The sequence below is a fragment of the Pristis pectinata genome, chromosome 8 (genome assembly GCF_009764475.1).
Source record: "Pristis pectinata isolate sPriPec2 chromosome 8, sPriPec2.1.pri, whole genome shotgun sequence".
NCBI classification, from domain to species: domain Eukaryota; kingdom Metazoa; phylum Chordata; class Chondrichthyes; order Rhinopristiformes; family Pristidae; genus Pristis; species Pristis pectinata.
This window is the reverse complement of record NC_067412.1, coordinates 37491558-37513413: the sequence shown is the minus strand read 5'-3', so window position 1 is coordinate 37513413 and position 21856 is coordinate 37491558. Positions and strand designations below refer to the sequence as shown.

At 42.0% G+C, this 21856-nt stretch overlaps 3 protein-coding genes across 3 annotated transcripts in view; 1 reads left to right on the top strand and 2 right to left on the bottom strand.

Moving 5' to 3' along the window:
- Positions 1 to 1878, bottom strand: part of ern2 (endoplasmic reticulum to nucleus signaling 2) — a 60435-nt gene extending 58557 nt beyond the window's left edge. Inside the window, exon 1 of the mRNA XM_052020727.1 lies at positions 1686 to 1878. Within this exon, the coding sequence (XP_051876687.1) occupies positions 1686 to 1751 (66 nt within the window). The 5' untranslated portion in view covers positions 1752 to 1878. The remainder of the gene's footprint in view (positions 1 to 1685) is intronic.
- Positions 1830 to 21856, top strand: part of LOC127573006 (UNC93-like protein MFSD11) — a 53192-nt gene continuing 33165 nt past the window's right edge. Inside the window, exon 1 of the mRNA XM_052020731.1 lies at positions 1830 to 1959. The gene's annotated coding sequence lies outside the window, so the exon portion shown is untranslated. The remainder of the gene's footprint in view (positions 1960 to 21856) is intronic.
- ubfd1 (ubiquitin family domain containing 1) lies at positions 3091 to 20784 on the bottom strand. Its single transcript, XM_052020733.1, has 7 exons — positions 20704 to 20784; positions 12241 to 12528; positions 9550 to 9758; positions 8413 to 8478; positions 7717 to 7822; positions 6955 to 7037; positions 3091 to 5932 (listed from the first exon to the last, which is right to left on the bottom strand). The coding sequence occupies exons 1-7, from the start codon at positions 20717 to 20719 to the stop codon at positions 5822 to 5824; spliced, it is 879 nt and encodes a 292-aa protein (XP_051876693.1). The 5' UTR covers positions 20720 to 20784; the 3' UTR covers positions 3091 to 5821.

Here is a 21856-nt window from a genome sequence, read left to right as displayed (position 1 = left end):
GAATTGGATAAACCTACAATTGACATTCTATGTAATGTAGTTTCTACTGCACTGGATAGATGCATATTTATAAAATCCTAAACATTTTCAATGTGTGATACTGCACTCTGATCTGAAGTGTTACATCTGAACATAAAGTATCAATTTTCGATAAGGAACTATCTTGGTTCCTTTGATTTTTTGTTTCAGGATTAAGGCACTGTCAAAAATAGTTTAATTACTGTAAAGCTCTTTAAACGAGTTACATCAAAAATAGCTAAATGTTGGTGAGGGGAAGGTATGTATGCTTGTGATTTTGAAAGATCTTGCTATACCTTCTTAGTCTGATATCTGGACGATGATATCGTTTTGCAGCATTATCATGTTAGTGGAATAGACAAAAAAAAAGACAGGAAATTTAACCATGTTTGCCATTACCGCCTAATACTCAAGCAGATTAAAAACACAAAATAGTGAAAATTCACAATAGGGTAATCCCGATCTGTCAAGTTAAAAGACCTGCCTTTATTTCAGATTTCTAGTTTTGCCACCAAAAGCTTATCTGAGGCTCAGTTGGTAGCATCTGCCTAAAATAGAGACGGTGGGTTCAATTCCGACTCCAGAGACCCAAGTACAGAAATCTGCCTGAAACTCCGGTCCGGAAGCTATCGTGAAGTTGGGGTACGCTGTCGAAGATGCAGCCTTTCAGCTGAGACATTAAACCGGGAATCTGTCTGCCTTCTCTGGTGAATGTAAACGATCCTTCTGCATTATTGCAAAGCAGAAATGGAAATCCTCTGGTGTTCTGGTTTCGTATATGTAGCCCCCAGTCAGTATCACATATCTGACATCACGTCGCTGTTTTGCGAAATAGCTGATGAAAAATGACTCCCGTGATTCCCAAAAAAGTAACCGTATTTAAAAAAATACTTTAACGGTTGTAAAGTATTTCGAAATAACTCGAGCCTAAGGGAGGCACTGTATTGAGGCAAGTATTTTTCCTTAAGTGTTTACATTCAAGGTTCTCCCTGCAAACCAGTCACTCTACTGGGCAGGTTATTTAAATCGAGTGACGAGCACATTTCAGACGGCAAGTCAAATCTTCGCAAGCAAGGTGGGGGTGTAGCCGAAATACACAGGATACACTGAATACCAATCTGTATATAGAACTGTAATGATTCACATGTATCGTTAAAACCAGACACACCTAATCGGACCACAAGCCACCTAATATCTGCATAATATTGAAATCCTTTGCACTAATTTCCCTGAATTTGAATGCACTTTAGGGCAAGTAGCAATAGTTCTCATAACTTCAGAAGAAAGTTTTTAGTCCCATCGCTAACGACAAAAAAAAATGCTTTGCTATTCTTCCAGTAAATTGAAGAGCAGTTATTATGCCGGTCGACATCCTTGCGCTTTGCAAATCTGTGCCTATGAACTCGGGGACAGAGTAGCCGAACCGTCAGCAAACCACCAGACACAGAGGCGGAAGCAAAGCGGCAAAGCTCTGGTCGGCTGGAGGTCAGGTTTGAGAGGTGAATGAGTGCGATCCTCTTCATTCGGGAGCCCCCCAATGACGATGCCCCAGATGTGGGTGCCCCCACGCCCCTCCCCATTAACCCATGCCTAAACCACATACCGAGCCTCATCTGCACGGCGATGGGGGGGTGGGGAAGAGCGCCTCCGCTCGCCCGTTAACTCACCCGTCTCTCACCCTGCAGCAGTAGGACCATGAGGAGGAGGGCTTCGGGCCACCGGGGCCCCGCCATAGCTTGCGCCGCAGGCTTGGCTTAGTTAAAGGCGAAGCGCTACCTTGGATCCCGGGGCCCGTCCCATGTCTCGCGCTCCAACCATCACTGGACAGCCATAGCGCGCGCCCGCTGGCGGTCCGGAGCAGGCGCGGGCCATCCGCGATTGGTTGAAAAAGACGGAACTCGAGCAGCCAGGTGTTGATTGGACAGAGGATCCGGGAGCCAAGTGAGTAACATCAAAACCCACCAATGGAAGGAAGCAGAGAAACGATTGCCCCGCCACCAGGTGGGCGGATTAGCAAAGTTGAGCAAATCAGAGGCGGCTGCGCGGCGGAGGCGGGGTCTGCAAACCGAAAGTGACAGTTCTCTGACACGTGGAGCTGTTTTGTTTGTAAATGTTGTTGAGGCGGGTATTTGTGACTTCCCGTTCCGGGAGCACGCCGAGACCAGTTAAATAGCAGTGCAACAACACAACTAAGTGATTTGTCACTAGAAGCCCTGTGTGTCCACCTACAATTGCTTTTAGGACGTTCACTCCTGCGCAGACCCCTTTCCCCGATGATGGTATCGGCGTCACGCCCAGATCTCACCCTAAACTAAAATCTTCAGCAGCCTTGCTGCAGTTTTACAATCTCCAACTCTTCCCATGTAACCTTTTTGATCTTCATTTGAGATGATACGCTGACAAACAATATCCACTTCAAGGTCCCAGCTCCCTTCAACCAGTTTCCGCCCAAGGACTCAAATTCATTGCAGTAATTTCACCTAATCTTACCATGTCACTTTGAAACTGACGCTTCCACTATAGCTTTAGCCTCGAAAGGTGGAAGCCGACAGTCTTGGCTGTCTATTCCAGTTTCTTTGGCTCTCGTCTCTCTCTTCCTCCACCAACACCCCCCTCCCCGGCTTCAGTCTCTAAATACATTCTAAACTAGATGCAATAGCTGCTCTTTTATACGAGAGAAGGGCCCCACTTTCTACGTGGAGCAGCTATTTCTTTGTACTACTTCCAATTCAATATACTACATTTACTGTCTAATCAGACCATCTCTTCAACCTGTCACTCTAATTCTCCAACCTACTCATAATCTGGAACAAAGCCTCAGCCTCCTAAACAGTGTTTAAATGAAGCTGAATGCGAGTGTAAGAACCCCACCTCTTATTATAGAGTTCCATGGGTTCAGATAGGGCATACTTCCAGCATTATTTTCCAACTTCCTTTGATAATTTTTCTGCATCATATTCCTCCAGGCTCCCCGGTCCCAGCACTACCACTTTTTGTTTTGGCAGTTTTCTCCTCTGCATCTCCAACTATTCCCTGTTCTACGGGAAGACTATTGAATTGAACATTAAGTATTTCTCTCTGCACAGGTGCTGCTGAACAATCTCTTTATTACAATGGAAGCAGAAAATACTGACAATGATCTAATAAGGAACCAGAGGAAGTCATTCAGCTCACTGAGCTTTGTTCACTGTTCAATGTGATGGCTGAAAACATTTACACTGTTACTTGTAGGTATTTTCTTAATAAGATTGGGTTGAATTCCACATGTAGGTTGCTACCTACAGAGCCCATTTTAACTCATTCCCTGTCATAGGCAGTTTCACTGACCAGTATGTCAGTTACATTTTAATGCCTTTATTCCATGACTGAATAATCACTGCAAGTGTTCCAATACAAGGCATTTTCAATCAGGTGACAGTAGCAAGGGATAGAGGATTGCAGTTATTCTCAACTGTGTAGTGCTATTCCACACAGACCCATAACAGAAGACAAAAAATATAATACTGTAAAGTAACAAACTTTAATTGGCAATAAAGACTAGTTTTCAGAATTAAACATTGGGCTAACTAATGGTCAGCACTAAAACTGGAAGCAGTGCAACTCTAAACCAAGTCTACTTCCTTAATTTCAAAAGATCAGTGTGCTTGAATCATGCATTCTGCAAATTATATGCTGTTAAAACTGCATGACCCTTTACACTCTAAACCATAGTATTAGTTCATGCCATGAAAAACTTCAGAACAGGGCAAAGGATTGTTTTATATAAAAATGGCATATTATGTTGAAATATTGCACCTTTCATGGTTATCAGGTCTAAGATCCATAAACTTGTCAGAAACCCAAAAACACTCAACTTTTAATTTATCTACTTATACTCATCCAAGAAAGGATATCAGTGATTAGAAACTGCACACTATTCCATTTATTGCCATTAGTGCAAGTATTCAGTACTAGTGCAGAGTGAAGCTCTTTCCACACTATCCAAAATACCTCCAACACATGTATATCAAGTTAAATACAAGGTTCCTCCACAGCATCCCAAAGACTCCCAGCTTCAATGGGCTGGATACAGAGCAAAGCTTCCTCTGCACTGTCCCCTCAAATATTTAGTGTCAGTCAGAAAATTCAGAAATTGAATGGATGGCTTGATCTGATGATTAGTTTACAGTACAAGAACCCTTTCTCTCTTCTCCCCCCCCCCCCCCCGCCCTTTTAACTGACTCAAATACAACCAAACTACACAGCACACATTGCAACCTATACAACCCCATGATGCCATGCAGAAAAGTGGTCACAAAGTGTTAAGTTGCTCGATGTTTTACTAGTTTCCAAATGTCTCTAAAGTGTGCTTACTGTTAAAAGGTGAAGGTAGGCATTTGGGCAGGGGGCCAAAGAAAGAACATGGTTTAGTTTTGACATTTAAAAACATGCAATGGTCTTTTCTTCATGGTTCAACTGGTTATGCCTGCCCCAGCCATGTGCACACTACCAAACCTACAAGGACACAGATGGGCAGCATGCTAATTGAAGAGTGCCAATAGCACTGGAGTGAATAATCCTCAGTGCTGCAGAAGCATTAATAATTCAAACACTCCTCCCAACTTCCTACCCTGGGATGCCAAGCAAAGCTGACATCCACCTGGAACAAATTGATTCAATCCAGAAGCAGGAAAGAAGTGCAACTCACATCTAGAGAAAGCCAAAATGCTTTGCATCTCATCCACTGCCCTCCTGCTACCTACCCCTTTTCCCTCTAATACCTCAAGAAACAAACCAAGTGGAAATGGTCATGCAGCTTTAAAATGGGTACCTCCCTATGGAATCAGGGGATAACACTTAGTAATATTATTCATCCAAATATGGTTTCATTTACTCTCAAGTACATAAAGTACAGTGGGTTCTGCAATAATTGCATAGTGAGATCTCTGGGTTTCTTTTCTGCAATTAAATAGCAAAGCTAGTTTGAAAGCAATGAGGCGGCACAGACAAATAGAATTTGTTATGCCACATTTACTCCATGCTCTCCCTTTATCTGGTTGCAAAAATAAAAATAGCCACTGAGGCAACACAATCAAGGGTGCATATGTTTAAAATCCTTGTTAAAGTATATTTGATGCATATTTGGTGTGCCATAAACTTACGTTTGCAGACTGAAAACTGGGAATTGGGATTAGGCCAGACACCTTTCCCATTGGTATGGAGATGGGCTGAATAGGCCATGACTAGGATAGATATTTAAATACAAGGCAACCAATTGTGAAACCTCCTGAGAACAGACACATGATGCAAGATTGCTTAAAGAAATAAATATTCCACAATTTGGTTTTCTCAAGTACAATGGATCCGCATAAAGATAGAGCTGAGGAGCACATTAAGTAGAGCCCCACTGTACTGTTTTACAGATACTGCTCCAAGTGGATGCTTAAAAACAAGCCTAGTTGGGATGTCATCCATGTTACAGTAGATATAATAAAATGCTTCTAGCACATCACCTGCAGGTAACTGTGGCTCTCAAAGAAGAACTTGAATAATTTGAAGTTTCACTTCTTTGAAATGGTGTTTTTTTAAATTTGATGTTCACAGGTAAAGTCACATTGGACAAACCACCTCCAGCTTCTGGTGAGGATTTTCAATATTTTTTTTTCCTTTGAATCTATCATTGTTGGCATCTTCCAAGGTTTTTGGGGGGTGCAGGGCAGGGGGAAGGGGGAAGGAGGAAGAATTATAATCCAGTAAGTGAGTTCCAATAAATTGTAGTCCTTTGGTTTCAGTCTATCCTTCACTGCCAGAGGTGGAGGCACATTCAAAAATACTGCCACTTCCCAAGGACTGTATCTTTGATTGCATCAACATACTGTGTAGGCACCCAGTAAACCCAATAGTAAGAAGCTTCAGTGGGACCCAGCTGAAATGCCTGGAAAAGAAACAAAGAATTACACAAGTAATAATGCCAATGATCAACAGGCAAAAGAGGCAACATCCCATACCACTGCATATCCATTGAAGTACCTTGAAATCCAACTGCTGTTGTACATGAAGCCAAGAGCAAGATCTTACAGAAAGTGAAATGAATAACCAGTTTTTGTTCTTGGTGTTGAGGACATTTAATAACAGAGGAAGCTTTGCTTCTAAAGAATGAATTTTTTCCTTTTAAATCTGGTCAGAAATTCATCCCATTCACTCAAGCCAAGAAATGAACACCATGGTAACCTCCCCACAAAACTCTTACAACATTTAGATAGGCACATTAACACCAAATGAACTTTTTAAAAAAAAACAAGTTTCCAAGGGCAAGTTTCCTCCTCCACTCTTCCCTTTGTCTTCATGTAGAACTCAAAGTTCAGACTCACTGCATCCTTGTTGCTCAGAATGGGACTAACCTTCTCCAATGTATCCTCTGGCACAAGAGCTGCATTCAAATGACGAGTGTTTTAGTTTGATCAATTGTGCCATGAGCTTTTAACTTGGAATGTAGGCACTGATTGTCAGTGCCTGCAGAGTAGTCAAAGATCTGGCATAAAAATCCCATTAACTGCAATATGCACACAAGGGTTTGAAGTTTCCAACAATGTAAACAGCTCTTCACTCTTACGAAGTGAGAGTCTGCAAGTCAGACCATGGATAGAGGTTGATGTGCCTCAGGAGCCATAATAGGAAATACAACTTCAGTGAAGGCTGCTCTTCCATGAAGACCATCTACTTACACCTCCACAAACATTCCACTACCCCTCCCTCTATCCATTTTGCTAAAAAAAATCTTCCTAATTTTGTTCTTTCACTCAAGCCTGGCAGCTCTCCCCTAGAACCTCTGCCTTCCTGCTCATCCAAACCCATGTCTTCTAGCAGTCTCACACCTGCCTTGTCAATGGTCAGACACCTTGCTGCCATGCACCCCCCCCCCCCCACTTCCCAGTCAAAAGCTCCCTCAATACTCACCATCATGTGATAATCTTCATGTCCTTCAATGGGTTCAGTAATCACATTTTTGATAGAGCCCATAGGGATTTTCTCAGTTCTCTCTGTTAAGAAATTCAAATACCCAGCCACATCAGAACTGTACAGAAATAAAGGAACTCACTGTAACTGCACTTTTACCTTCCATCTTTCCACCTCCAGGGTGGAAACTTATTTAAAACACCCATGAACAAACTGATTTATCAATCTCCTGTACCACTCCCACATCAAGCTTTCCTTAAACATTAAGGAAAGCAGCATAATTGTAGATTCAATGATCAGCACCCTGCCTTCTGCCATTCAAATGACTTTGATAAGCAAAATTGAATTCAATTTCAGATGACTGCATTATTCCCAAATGACTCAGTTTATGCCATTACAACTGCCTTTTGTTTTATAATATCCTGTCATTTAACCTCCCTACTTTCAGTCAGACTTATTAACTTTATGCTACACTTTGCCAAAGCACCCACAGACTTTTTAGCTATATAACAATGCTATTCAAAATGTTCTATACAGTCAGTTCCTTTTAAAGAGAATTCATCTTGAGCTCATTTAACACTGGATTGTCTTGGCAAAAGTGGAAAATGGAGCCCAGGCACCTTACTCTGCAATTAGTATATGTGAAAAAAGCTAGTCACTTTCCTCTGAAACTGAATGAGCCAAGATGGTCAATTTTTATTCTGTACACAGGTTGAAGTACAATGATTCAAAGAGGAACAAAGTGCCATCTGCAAAACTTACCCTTTGTTCCAATCCAGAGCTGGTCCTGCTCCAGTTTGAAGGTTAATCTTACTTTTCCACTTGACTTGTTGTACATGCCAGATAATGGTACACTTGGCAAGCGCTCCTATGAAGTTCAGGGAGCAACAGTTATCAACAACAGCAGGCATGGAAGGAATTATATATATACTAGCCATATTCATCACCCTTTGATTCAACATAACTAAATCACATTGGTTGAAAAAAGTCAGAGTCTACAGGTGGAGAGAATGGAATCTGGAGCAACACAAAGCTCACTGAAGGAACTCAGGCAGCATCTATGGAGGGAAGTGGACAGTTGACATTTCATTTCCCTCCATAGAAGCTGCCTGACCTACTGATAATCTACAGGTTTTAGGGAAAGAAATAGGATCCCACACTGTGGCCCAAGACTTTAATTAGCAACAAAATACCAGTGCCATTGATGACAGCCAACTGCAACACCAGTTTCCAATGTTCCTCAATATGTCAAAAGATCCCAGGTCTTCAAAATTACCGAAGTCATAGGGCACCATACAGAGCATCAGCCTAGATGTCAGACTTTAGAGCAGGGTGTTCGTCAGCACCCCAATTCAGGTGAGAGATGTACATCAAGCCACCACTGACCATATCCCCCACCCTCCCAAAAAGAAACTCTACAAGATGTCACAAAAACAGATGTCAAAAGTAACTAGTTACCTTAACACCCCTAATGGATGGCATAACATCTTCTGGTTTTCCTTTGTCCAACACTTTCCTGTGTTGCTGTAAAGAAAGCAAAGTCATAAAAAAGAGACAAGGGATGGGTTCAGAACCTCCAAGCTCATGTTGGAAAATGTTTTAGTAAAAGAATACTCAGTTTTACTGCATTCTTGGCTGCATTTAACAGAATCTGTTCCTGTAAAGTGCAGTAGCACCAATTAAAAAAATAAAATCATCCAGATGGTTAGTCCCAAAGCTCACTCACTCACTCCTTATTCTTTTCAACAGCCTCTCTACCAAAGACATTCAACTCACAAATCCAACATTCCCCCAGCCTGTCTGATCTACTAGATCCTATCAATGTAAAGTTGATCAAACAGAAGTGCCATTTGCTTTCTCTGATTTGTTCATGTCTCAAGAACAGAGTTTGCCATTTATTGGGGTTCATTTTAGCTTAACTCCTTAAAAATCAGAAGACTTAGACTCCAAAGTTCTTTCCAACAGTATGAATATTCAGTTTCAATTCAAATCTTCCATGATGCAAAAAAAAAGTGGACTCCATGCTCCAATTCCATACCAATTTTCTCAGCTTAGGCTGTGCATTTTGTTCTGATAGGGGCAAAGAGGTTTTTTTTAAAAAAGTGCAAAAGATGGCATTTGCTCCCTTAAAGAACAAAGGCCAATTTATTAAGCTCTCAAACTGTCAACAGCTGCTTCAATTGTGGGTGCAGGCAAGGTTTAAGTGAAGAAATAAAAGTGGAAGAAAAGGGGATGTAACACCAAAAGATCTGTTTAAACCATTAAAAAAAAGACAACAGGTCTACACTCTGACAGACCCAACATGGATTCCACAGGAAGCCAAGCAAAACAGCAGTGATTAGGTCTTGCAAAGTCCATAGTTTCACAGCTGGTAATGCAAAGCTACAGGAGATGCTGACACCACAAAAACCCAAAGTAGTGCACAGTATGGGATAAGTAAAGTCTGCAGAAGGTAGAATGTCAACTGAAATTTGAGAGCATGGGTCCACTAAGCTACAGAGCAACTATGACCTCCTGTGCATCAGGCTTAAAGGGCTGAATGGCAGTCTCTTGCTCACACAATACCCAATGTTGATTATAACAAAAGGTACTTACCTTTTGCCTACATAGAGGTTCCTTTTTGGGTTCTTCAGCTTTGGCCTCTTGTTGTACAACCTCCTTTGGTGTGTTTACTGCTAAAACATCATTAATCGTTGATCCAATAACCATGATTTTTGCACCACTTGTTACTTTTATTTCACGTAGAGTTTTATCTTCTTGGAGCAGCCCTTTGTACATGACTTTCTGCATGGCAGGAGTGAGACCTGAAAAGAAAAGTGTTGATACTAATCCAATTGTTGAAAAATTAGCTTGGGTGCTCTTTATTAAGGCGAGTAATATAGATCATTGTGCAGCTTCGTAATTTATGCAATGGCCAAAACTTCCCACTCTGATTTAAGTCATTATTCCTTCTCAACTACTTCCAAATGACTTTTCACCATGAAATAGTGACCAGATAACCTCTCACCCTGAAATTATGATCAGAAAACAAAGGCAGAAACTTCATTTTTCTGGTACTCAAACCATTAGGGGATAGAGGAAATGGCAGCTTAGAAAAAAGCCACATACTGTTGCTCCTATCTGACTAAATGAGGTAAGATTTTCCCTACAGATATATCTACTAGGTAGGTGTAGCCTGGGGAAGATTACTAACTACTGCCACTTCTGAAACACATGCAGCACAGGTGTGCCATGGGTTAGATACACAATAAAAGTTATCCTGATAATCAGAATAACACTGTCCATCACCAACATTCCCAATTACCTCAATAGCAACTCAATGTCAAAGTGAACACACCATATTTTGCATTGTTCATTTTGCCAACATCCCATACTGGCAAAGCAATCTGCAAGTTTATTTATACAGTGGTAGTTAAACAGACAATCCAACTGGTTGAATTGCTTTTGGTGCAAGAGAAAAGCAAGAATCAGTTTGGGCAGAGCTAAGGAATGGCAAGAGGCAAAAGACAGCTATTAATGGGATCCCAAAATAGAGATAATGTAGGGCAGTGTATAAATAAAATTAGAAATCACATGCAACAGGGATAATACAAATCATGGACCACTCCAATTTAGACTAGGCAAACCAAATCAGCAAGATTCATCTGCCATAGAGTACAACTGAGGGTTTCTAGATCAATCATAGATATAGTACTGAGTAATAAAATATTAGTTGATAACCTAGTAGTTAAGGGGGCTTGAGAACAATATTATTCATATTCCTAATAGAACAGAATACAAGATTGAAAAGGTGATTTGCTTAACCCAATACCAGGATCTCAGATCCAAAAACAGAATCTACAAAAGCCTAAGGCATAAGATGGCAATAATAGACTGGGCAAACTACATTAAAGTAAAATAAATCAACATGCAATGGCTAACATTTAAAGATTTAATACATTTACAAGTACATATCCCCATAATACACACATAGGAAGTGATCGAGTCATGGCTAATAAAGATAACATTAAAAGGGAAGAAATATTGCCAAAAGACCAGTAACCCTGAGCAGTGGGAAAATTTCCAGAATTCAAGGGAGGATGCAGAAATAAGGGAAAATAGAATACAAAAGCAATCTAGTGAGGAAAAAAACACCAGAAAAGCTTTTAGATGGGAAGAAGGATAAAAGCATGCCAAAGCGGGTCTCTTACAAAAGTTCAGGGAAAAAAGGAAATGTTAAATATTGTGTCCATCTTTATGGAAATACAGACAAATTCTGGAAACAGCAGAGTGTTACAGATGTAAATTGAATGAGCTGACAGCATTTAGGATTAGATTTTAAAAATCTTAGAGCCAATTAATGAGACTGAAAGCTCAGTAGCCAGACTTACCATCTATTTTGAAAGGGGAGTCTTTGAAGACGGAATATGATAACTACTAGAATCTATGGAATTTTAGAATAGTTCCCACAGAACAGAAAATATAACCCCACTATTTAAGAGGGAACTACAGATCATTTAGTATCCCAGTGGTAGGGAAAATGCTGGAATTTATTTAGTCACAGGTACTTAGAAAAATAGGCTTAGGTAACATTAATGTGGATTTATGAAAGGAAAGTTTGACAAAAATCTGTTGTTAGAAGTTTGAGGTTCTAACTAGCAGAATATCCAAGGAGACCAGTGGATGTGGTGTTTGGGATTTTCAGAAGTTCTACAATAGGTTATTAAACAAAATTAGCGTAAATGGGATTGCAGATAATATGCTGGCCTGGATTGAGAATTAGAGAAAATAGTAGGGCATTTTTAAATTGGATGGCTGAACCAAGAGTAGTACATGCAAGTTTGCTGATGATGCAAAGCAGGATGGCATTGAGTTGTGAAAAGAAAGCAGAGTTAAGTGAAGAGCCAAGGATACACTGGAATACAATATGAAAATAATCTATTATTCTGTTTAGTAGAAAAAAGGTGAGGTTGTTTTGAAGATGATTAGAAGCTATCAGCACTCAAAAGAAACTGGGTGCCCTTCTACACAAATCAAAGTTAATATGCAGATATAGCAAGCAATTAGGAAGGTAAGCAGTGTATTGGTCTTCATTGCAAGAGGACAAGATTGACAATGTCAATCATACAGGAGCCCAAAAAGCACTACAGAAATAAAACTCTATTTTCCAAGTCTCAGCTATGTAGAAGAAGCCAAAGAACTGTCCTAGTCTGCATTGTCATCCATAATACCACCACTCCCAATGTATAATTCTTAACTAATATAAGAAAAAAATTAGTGCAAACCCATCCTCCCTTCATAACATACCTGTGAGGGAGTGAATCTTTTCTTTCAGGCTAGCTCCTGTACTATCCAGTGGCATTCTCACATCATATTTGTTTTTGTTCCAAATAACTTTCAAATCTACCATTTCCTTGCTGGTATCTGATTCTCCACCATTGCTAACAGAGGTCTGAGGAAGGGAATCCTCATTCTCTGTTTGTTCAGTTATTAAGTATTGCGAATCTCCTTCACTGGTAGCCCCACAGCTGGCTTTCTCTTGCTGAATACTTATGTCCGTGCAGGCTTCAGTTTCCATTCCACCAGTATCTGCACCTGCAATTCAGTAAAGATGACTGAAATTTAATTATTTGCATTGTAAAATTTAAAATTTATGCAAAGTTTACCAAATGACAAAAACCTTACAGGTACACTTGTGCATCAAGATGCCCTGACCCTTTCACCAACATTATAAATTTTAGATGCACATTTGCAGTGGAAGCAATGTAAACACTTCATATTATATCCAGCCACTATTAATGGTGCTGTATAGTTACCCGAGACTGCTAGAGAAAAATATCTTCACTTTTTGATATTTGAACTGGTAAATTCTAAATATAAAGCACAAAAGTGGAATGTCATTTAATTCCTAATACACATTAAAATGAGACTTCCATTACATCCACACACCTTGGCCCAAAATTCCAGTGGTTCAGCAAGAAGTGCAGGTATAGAACTTCATTTCATGCAACAAAGCTTTCTCTGGAGCAAAGACTGGTAAAAGCCACTAACATTAAATGTATTGAATCTCAATCAACAAGACATATTCCAGTACAACTTGAGCATATTTGTAACACAGTAAATACATCTGGTGATGGAGCAGGTGTTTTTCCTGTACTGTCAGCTTCTTTAGCAAGATGTTGATACATTTAATCAATTCTATTTCTTAAATTGGTTTAAGTCTGGCTATTGAATACAATTATGAAATTGGATTGTTAATGTAAAAATGCCAGAATTTAATATGCATATCCTATCCCTGTTATCTCACTTCTATTCTTGCTTTAGCTGATAGCTGCACTTGCCTAGACTGCAGAAAAAAAAATCAACCAGCAAGGCTTTTAAACATTTTGGATGTCATCATACAAAAAGAATGACATCGTAGAAAAATCTCAGATGCTCCCCAAAACTAATTTACTTGGGAATTACTCCAAACTGGAAATGTTCAAATACAATGGAAATAGTTATACAGCACAGAAACAGGCCCATCAGCACATCAAGTCCATACCGACCAACTACCCATTTATACTATCCCATGTTATTCTCCTATATTCCAATGAAATCCCCCTCAGATTCTACCACTTATCTATATCCTCATGGCAATTTACAGCAGCCAATTAATCTACCAACCCACACATCTTTGGGAAAGCAGAACACCCAAAGGAAACCCATGGTCACAGGAAAAATGTGCAAACTCCACACAAACAGGACCCAAAGTCAGGACTGAACTCTGGTCTCTGGCACTGAGGCAGCAGCTCTAACTGTGCTACCTTGAAAACTTTCCAGCATTAAAAGTAGAGGCATTGCCACTTCACATCAGCTCCTTTCAGTATTCAACTCACATCAAGACCCAGAGCCATTTCTACTTCCATCAATATTTACCATTTTGATTGGTCCTTTCCCTCAAATTCTGCTGTATGAAATGAAAACTCAGTTTCACCTCAACTCCTTTATCCTCCATATGATTTTCCACCTTCCCTTAACTGCATTTTAATTTTTTTTTTTAAACAAAACCTTTGATCATTCTGTTCTTTGAAAGTCTCTTTAGATTTGTTCATACCCCATATCAATCAGTTGTTTTCTGATCAATATTGTACTTGATTAAGCCTAAATTTATCATATGCATCCAATTTCTCTGACTAAACTTAGTTTTTGCCATACTATCACCTCTGGGGAAACATCTATCATCCTGGATTTACTTGTTTATCGTGAACCAAAAGGGCCTGTTCCTGTGCTATACTGTTCTATGCTCCAAGTCTAAATTTGCTCACTTGTAAGTGGATTCTTACTTATATTGGAAATTTCTCCACAATTTAGATGAAACAAGATCATTCTGATACTAGAAATCGAAGTTTTTAAATACCAGTTCCAGTCGTGCTGCAGTCACAATTCCTTCATCTGGTCTCCATCAATATCCCAAGGAGAGGAACAATTCTTTCCCCAAATTTTGGACTTGACAGATATGATAAAAGTAGTAACTCTGGGCACATTGTAGAATTGTTACTTTAGACACATTTACCAAAAGTCTAACTTTGTAGATAATGACTCCTGCAAAACTCAAGCTCTCTTCTCCACTTCTCTTCCAAGAGAAACCAGTGCCATCCTATTGAAGTCCACCCATTCTGACTCAGGATTCCAAAGCCACCTTCTACATCATTTCACCACCCAAATCTTTCACCCCCAAAAAACTTTAAATCACTCAAACATCTAATTGTGTAACTACGATTATAAATTCTGAAATCTTTACCAAGTATCAGCACAAAATTATAACAACTCAGTGGAAAGGATACAAATTCAAGTGCAGTAACAACAAAGGGGTCTCCCTGCTGTCTGCCACAGGGAAAGTAATTATCAGGGTCCCCCTCAACCACTTCCTTCCATTACTGGAAGAGCAGTTCCCTGAATTGCAATATGGATTGTAGATATAGAGCATGGAAGATCCAACAGAAATGGAAAGAGCAGCAATTAGTATACAGGTCTGACCTTGCAAAAGACTGGCTCCATAATCAAGGACTAGAAAATTCTGCTCAAATTTAGCTGCCTGCAGAAATTCATCTTCATTTTACATCTGCATCAGCTGGCACACAAGCCAGGACTTTAACCAATGGGTCCATAACCTGATCTCAGTGCAGATTGATGAAGCCTTGCTCAAAGCAATCACCCAGACAGCTTCTCAACATTTTTCACTGCAAGACAACATCTCACTTTCAACAATTTTCCTACTAGAGTGGTGCTAACCTACAGGACAAATGAGAAACCATTTAACATCCAACACCAACTTTAATCATTAAGCTGCAGTACTGAGATTACATTTTCCTACCCTATCAAACTCTGACTCTGCCAATATCTAGAAATCCAGTTATCTGCTTTGAAATGCAATCAATGATTGAGCCTCCATAGCCCCATGCTTTAGAGAACTCAATAATTCACCACTTCTTCACCAAAACTGAAGAAACTTTTCATTTAAATCCTAAATTGAGACTCTGCTCCTGAGTTCTAAACTCCTTAGCCACATCTACCCTGTTGAGCCCTTTGTGCGCGCTGTGGTCACCTCATTTTAAAACAAAACCCAAGAATAGATGCATAGCCTATTCCAACCCTGCTCATGTGGGAGACCCACCATTTCAGGGACCAGTCTGGTTTAGCTTTGATGCATTAGCTATAAAACCACATCTTTCTTTAAATAGAGACCAAAATAGTGCAAACTCCAGATGCAGTCCCACCAATGCCCCATATTGTATTAAGACAACCCTTTCATTCAAAATCCTCTTGCAATAAAAACCAACAATTTTCCTTCCCATTTGTTGTATACGCATCTTAGCTTTCAGGGGACTTAAATTCAAGAACACCCAAGACTATTCAAATTGGCATTTCCAAACTTCTCACTATTTAAAAAGTATTACTTTGTGCAAAGGGAATGGTCTTACACTTTCCACATTATATTCCACCCACCATGTTCTCACCCACCCACTCAGCTATATCCCCTTAAGTTTCAATGCATATTCACATCTCACATTCCCACCCACTGTTGTATTATCAGCAATCCTGGAAGTATGACATTTGACCCCTCAGCTAGATTATATGGCAAATAGTCTTCCCCTGCTCCCCGCCCCACCACCACCACCCCCCCCCCCCCCCCCCCCCCCCCCCCCAAGTATAGATTGCTTCAATACCCCAACTGGAGGACTGATTTATTCCTACTCGTGGTTTCTATTAAGCAACTCATCCATTCTATTAACCCCTAAACAATTTTACCAACCTGAAGATATACTATTTCCCCCTTATCTATTCTACTCATCGCATACTCAACTAATGAAAGGAAAATCATGTTTGCTTAATTCATAAATTTACATTGACTATTCCACCACATTTGTTTGAGATATCCAATCTCTATCCTCTTGTATAGTTCTGACACATGATTAGCTACAGCAGGCACCTCAAAGCAGTGGAGAGATATCAGCAATGCCATCACTGCAAAATCTTCCAAACTGATTAGCAGGACAAGTGAAAAATATCAGTGCCCTCACCAGGACAACACCCCAGTACTGAACTCTTAATTAAATTCAGCCATCTGATAGAAAAGCCACATCATTCATATGACCAGACTCCTGATTCCTGAAACAGATGCTAGTTCAGGTGAACAGAGGAAAGGATTCAAGGATGTTCTCAAAGCTTCTTGAAAAATGCAACATCCCATGGAAATGAAGCCATAACTACTTAAAATGGAACATTAGATGCCATTGTGAGCCTCAACAGCATACAGAAGCCCAGTGTAAGCAGGAGCACAACACCTCCCAAACTACCCACCTAGTCAAGTACCACCTGAAGCAGAAACACATTGGCCTCAGCAGCTACCTTAGAATTTAAAGAATCCCCAAGTGGAAGGCATTCTCAACTGAGGGATTGCCAAAGAGAATACCATTACAGTTAGATGCTCAAGTTGTCCATTTGGTCACCTGAAAACCATACAGCACAAAACAGGCCCTTCGGCCCACCATGCTGTGCCGTCCATCAAACCACCCTCACACTAACCCTTTCCTCCCGCATATCCCTCTATCTCACATTCTTCCATGTGCCTATCCAACAAACTCTTGAACCTGTCCAATGTATCTGCCTCCACCACCACCCCAGGTAGTGCATTCCATGCACCAACCACTCTCTGGGTGAAAAACCTCCCCCTGACATCTCCCCTGAACCTCCCACCCATAACTTTAAAGCCATGCCCTCTCGTCTTGAGCATTGGTGCCCTGGGAAGGAGGTGCTGGCTGTCTACTCTATCTATTCCTCTCAATATTTTATATAACTCTATCATGTCTCCTCTCATCCTCCTCCTTTCCAGTGAATAAAGCCCTAGCACCTTAAGCCTGTGCTCATATTCCACACGCTCTAATCCAGGCAGCATCCCGGTAAATCTCCTCTGCACCCTCTCCAACGCCTCCACATCCTTCCTATAATGCACCAACCAAAACTGAACACAGTACTCTAAGTGTGGTCTAACGAGTTTCATAAAGCTGCATCATCACTTCGCGGCTCTTAAACTCAATCCCACGATTTATGAAAGCTACATCCCATAGGCCTTCTTAACTGCTCTATCCACCTGTGAGGCAACTTTCAGTGAACTGACTATGAACCCCCAGATCCCTCTGCTCCTCTACACTGCCAAGTACCTTGCTATTTACCTTGTACTCTGCCCTGGAGTTTGTCCTTCCAAAGTGTACCACCTCACACTTCTCCAGATTGAACTCCATCTGCCACTTGTCAGCCCAGCTCTGCATCGTATCAATATCCCTCTGTAAGCTTCGACAGCCCTCCACACTATCCACAACACCGCCGATCTTAGTGTCGTCCGCAAACTTACTAACCCAGCCTTCCACCCCCTCATCTAAGTCATCTATAAATATCACAAAAAGTAGAGGTCTCAGAACCGATCCCTGCGGGACACCACTAGTCACTGCCCTCCAATCCGAGGGCACTCCTTCCACCACAACCCTCTGCTTTCTACAGGCAAGCCAATTCCTAATCCACACAGCCAAGCTTCCCTGGATCCCTTGGCCTCTGACCTTCTGAAGAAGCCTACCATGAGGAACCTTATCAAACGCCTTACTAAAATCCATATAGACCACATCCACTGCACTACCCTCATCAATCTTCCTGGTCACCTCCTCAAAGAACTATCAGGTTTGTGAGGCAAGATCTTCCCTTCACAAAGCCATGCTGGCTGTCCCTAATCAGTCCATGATTCTCCAGGTGTTCATAGATCCTATCCCTTAGAATCCTTTCTAACAGCTTACCCACCACAGACGTGAGACTCACTGGTCTGTAATTCCCTGGACTATCCCTACTACCTTTTTTGAACAAGGGGACAACATTCGCCACCCTCCAATCCTCCAGCACCATCCCCATGGACAACGAGGACTCAAAGATCCTTACCAGTGGTTCAACAATCTCTTCCCTCACCTCTCGAAGCAGCCTGGGGAGAATCCCATCAGGCCCTGGAGATTTATCTGTCTTGATAGTATTTAACAACTTCAACACATCCTCTCTTGATATCTACAACCTCGAGAACATTACCCTTACCAGCACTCCCTTCCGCGTCATCAAGACCCCTCTCCTTGGTGAATACCGAAGAGAAGTATTCATTGAGAACTTCTCCCACTTCTGCCGCCTCCAGGCACATTCTCCCACCTTTGTCTTTAATCGGACCTACCTTTACCCTAGCCATCCTTCTGCTCTTCACGTATGTGAAAAAGGCCTTGGGATTTTCCTTAACCCTACTAGCCAACGCCTTTTCATGTCCCCTTCTAGGTCTCCTCAGCCCTTTCTTAAGTTCCTTCCTCGCTACTCTATATTCCTCACAGGCCCTGTCTGAACCTTGCTGCTTATACCTTATGTATGCTACCTTCTCCCTAACTAGTCGTTCCACCTCTCTCGTCACCCACGGCTCCTTCACCCTGCCATTCCTTCTCTGCCTCACCGGGACATATTTATCCCTAACATCCTGCAATAAGATCCCTGAACATCGACCACATCTCCATGGTACATTTCCCTTCAAAAAGGACATCCCACTTTACACTCCCAAGTTCTCTCCTTATAGCCTCATAGTTCGCCCTTCCCCAATTAAATATCTTCTTGTCCTCTCTGCACTTGTCCCTGTCCATGACAATTTTAAAGGTTATGGAGCAATGGTCACTGTCCCCCAAATGCTCACCCACCAATAGATCCTTCACCTGTCCCGGTTCATTTCCTAAAACTAGATCTAGCATGGCATTCCCTCTAGTCGGCCTGTCAACATACTGCCTCAGGAACAAATTCTGTCCCAGCTAAACTTTTGGCACTAAAAAGGACACAACAGAATGCAAAGGAAGTATGGATTCACTGCTATCCTTCTAAGGGAAGGAGAGTTGTGATACTGGGACACATGGACATCCTAGGTTACAGGATAGAGTGGTGGTGGATTAGAAAGTTTTAATAAGTCACTGCCAATAGAGATCTTTTCCTCTTAGCTTCTGCCTCACAGAAAGCACTAGCTGAACCTCTGCAAGAAACAGGCTGGACAGACCTTTGGTCTTTCAAATTCATAGGGAAAGCAGGTTTTACTTTGTCACTGGAATCTGGTACAGAATGCTCAAATTCAATACACCTAGTCAACCACTGCAGCCTCTTGTCTAGGCTCCCCTTACCCCAATGAATACTCATTCCTAAAAACTGAAAAGGATGTGATATCATTCCCAAAGCCAGCATTTACTACTCATCCTTAATTGCCCATGAATTTTTGGGAGTTAAGAGTCAACTACATTTGCTTGGTTCTAGAACCACACAAAGGCCAGAGTATTTCCTTCCCCAAATGGACTAGGTGAAATAAATACACTTCTAAATGGTAATCTTGCAGTTTAGTGGTTACCATTACTGATACAACTTTTTAAAGAGATACGCCAGTTTCTATCTCTCAATGCTGGAATCAAGTGATCTTTTCCTGTACCACTTGTCAAATTAGGTACAAAAACAAGAAACCTCCAAAGACCAGAACTCATGAAATGATTACATCAACTTAACTCATGGTTACACACTGCAGCTCTACACCCTTCCATACTCCTTGTATGCACTGGTTTCTTGCACACAGACCTCCCATCCCAAAGCATTGGCCTCTTAACCCCCACCCCTTGCACATATCACCCTGTGCTGGTCCTTGCACATATCACCCTGCTCCCTGTACACATTAGTCCCTTTGGCACCCCTCCACTCCCCGAGCACACTAGTCCCTTGCACAGTGGCACCCCTGATTCCTGAGCACACCAGTCCCTTGCACACTGCCCTCCTCCACTTCACGTACACACTAGCCCCTTGCATACTGTCCTCCACACTCTCCCACCCCGCCTCCTTGCGCACTGGTATCTTGCATGCTGATACAATCCACGTAGCCCCTTCTTCATTGGTCAGTGACCTCATGCCTCCCTTTCCCATTACTGAGCCTTCTTGCACTCCAGACCCCTTCCCCACCTACACTCGGGTCTTTTGCATGTCACCACTGCCCACCTCCCCCCCCACCCACCAATCATACACTGTGTCTTGGTTCTCTGGCCCTCGGGTGCCTCATTTTCCGGTTGTCCACCGACAAGCACCGATCTACAATGAAGACCTCTGTGTTTTACATTGGCTGGGCCCGCTAGGAGACAGTGTCCCATAGTGACGGTGCCGAAACCACCAACACTGCAGCAGGCCGCATCCGACACCTACCATCCCGGGCTGCCATCGCTGTCCGTATGAACCCAAAGCCCACTGGGAAGACACTGACGACTTCCGCTTCCAGGACAGGCGTGCTCGCTCTGCAATGTTATGGGCAACTCCTGGTGATTGACAGCAAATGGGCGGGACGCAAGCTCCACACTCTGGCAGCACCCGAGGGAGGGGCCAGATGATCGACGGCTGCTTGGTGACAGCGTGTCCACTCAGGCAACGATCCGTGGGCGGGGTCACCCATGATTGACATATCTTGGGGCAGGATCGTGTTAGCCAATAGTCCATCACTACAGATGCTGGAAATTAGAAATAAAACAGAAATGGCTGGAAATACTCAGTGGAAGAATGTCCCAGAGTATCTGAAACGGCTGCTCCTCAGGTTCTGGTTGCAAACCCCACACTGCTGATGTTTGGGCACCTGTGAGGAGGAATTATGGTAGGTTGGTCAGGAGACCACCTCGTCAGTCTTCTCCAGGGTCTTTTATTTACATAATTACATACTTACATAAGTTTCAATTGTATATTTACATAATTGTCAAATTAAAACATGATCACCCTTATCCAGGATGCATTCCAGCTCCTGCAGTACCCAACAGTCCTGGACGGCCTCTAGAGAACCAGTGGACACCACATGTTCCCTCTCCAGGGACACCCAGCATGGTGGTATATATGGAAGAGAGACAGACTGTCAGCTCGACTGGGACTCCCAACAGCCCGCTGTCTGGACCTGCCAATAACCATCTTGGTCAAGTCCAGGAGCAGACTGACGAGGAGGTTCCTCAACTGATTCAATATCCTCCACACTGGGTGCCCATAGATCAGGAGAGTGGGGCTGAATTGCAATCAGAACTTGAGAAGCAGCCCCTTCAAATACTCAAAACAGGGCCTGGACAAGGTGATCATTCACAGATCTGATCAGTGGGCCATCTGTATGTGCTGAATGCCTGCTCCTCTTTGGAGGTTATGGTCATGCCTGGGTGTCCTTGGAGAGGGAGCACATGGTGGTGCTGGTAAATTGGTTTATTATTGTCACATGTACCAAGGTACAGTGAAAAACTTGTCTTGCATACTGTCCATACAGATCAATTCATTACAACAGTGCATTGAGGTAGTACAAAGTAAAACAATAACAGAGTGTAGAATAAAGTGT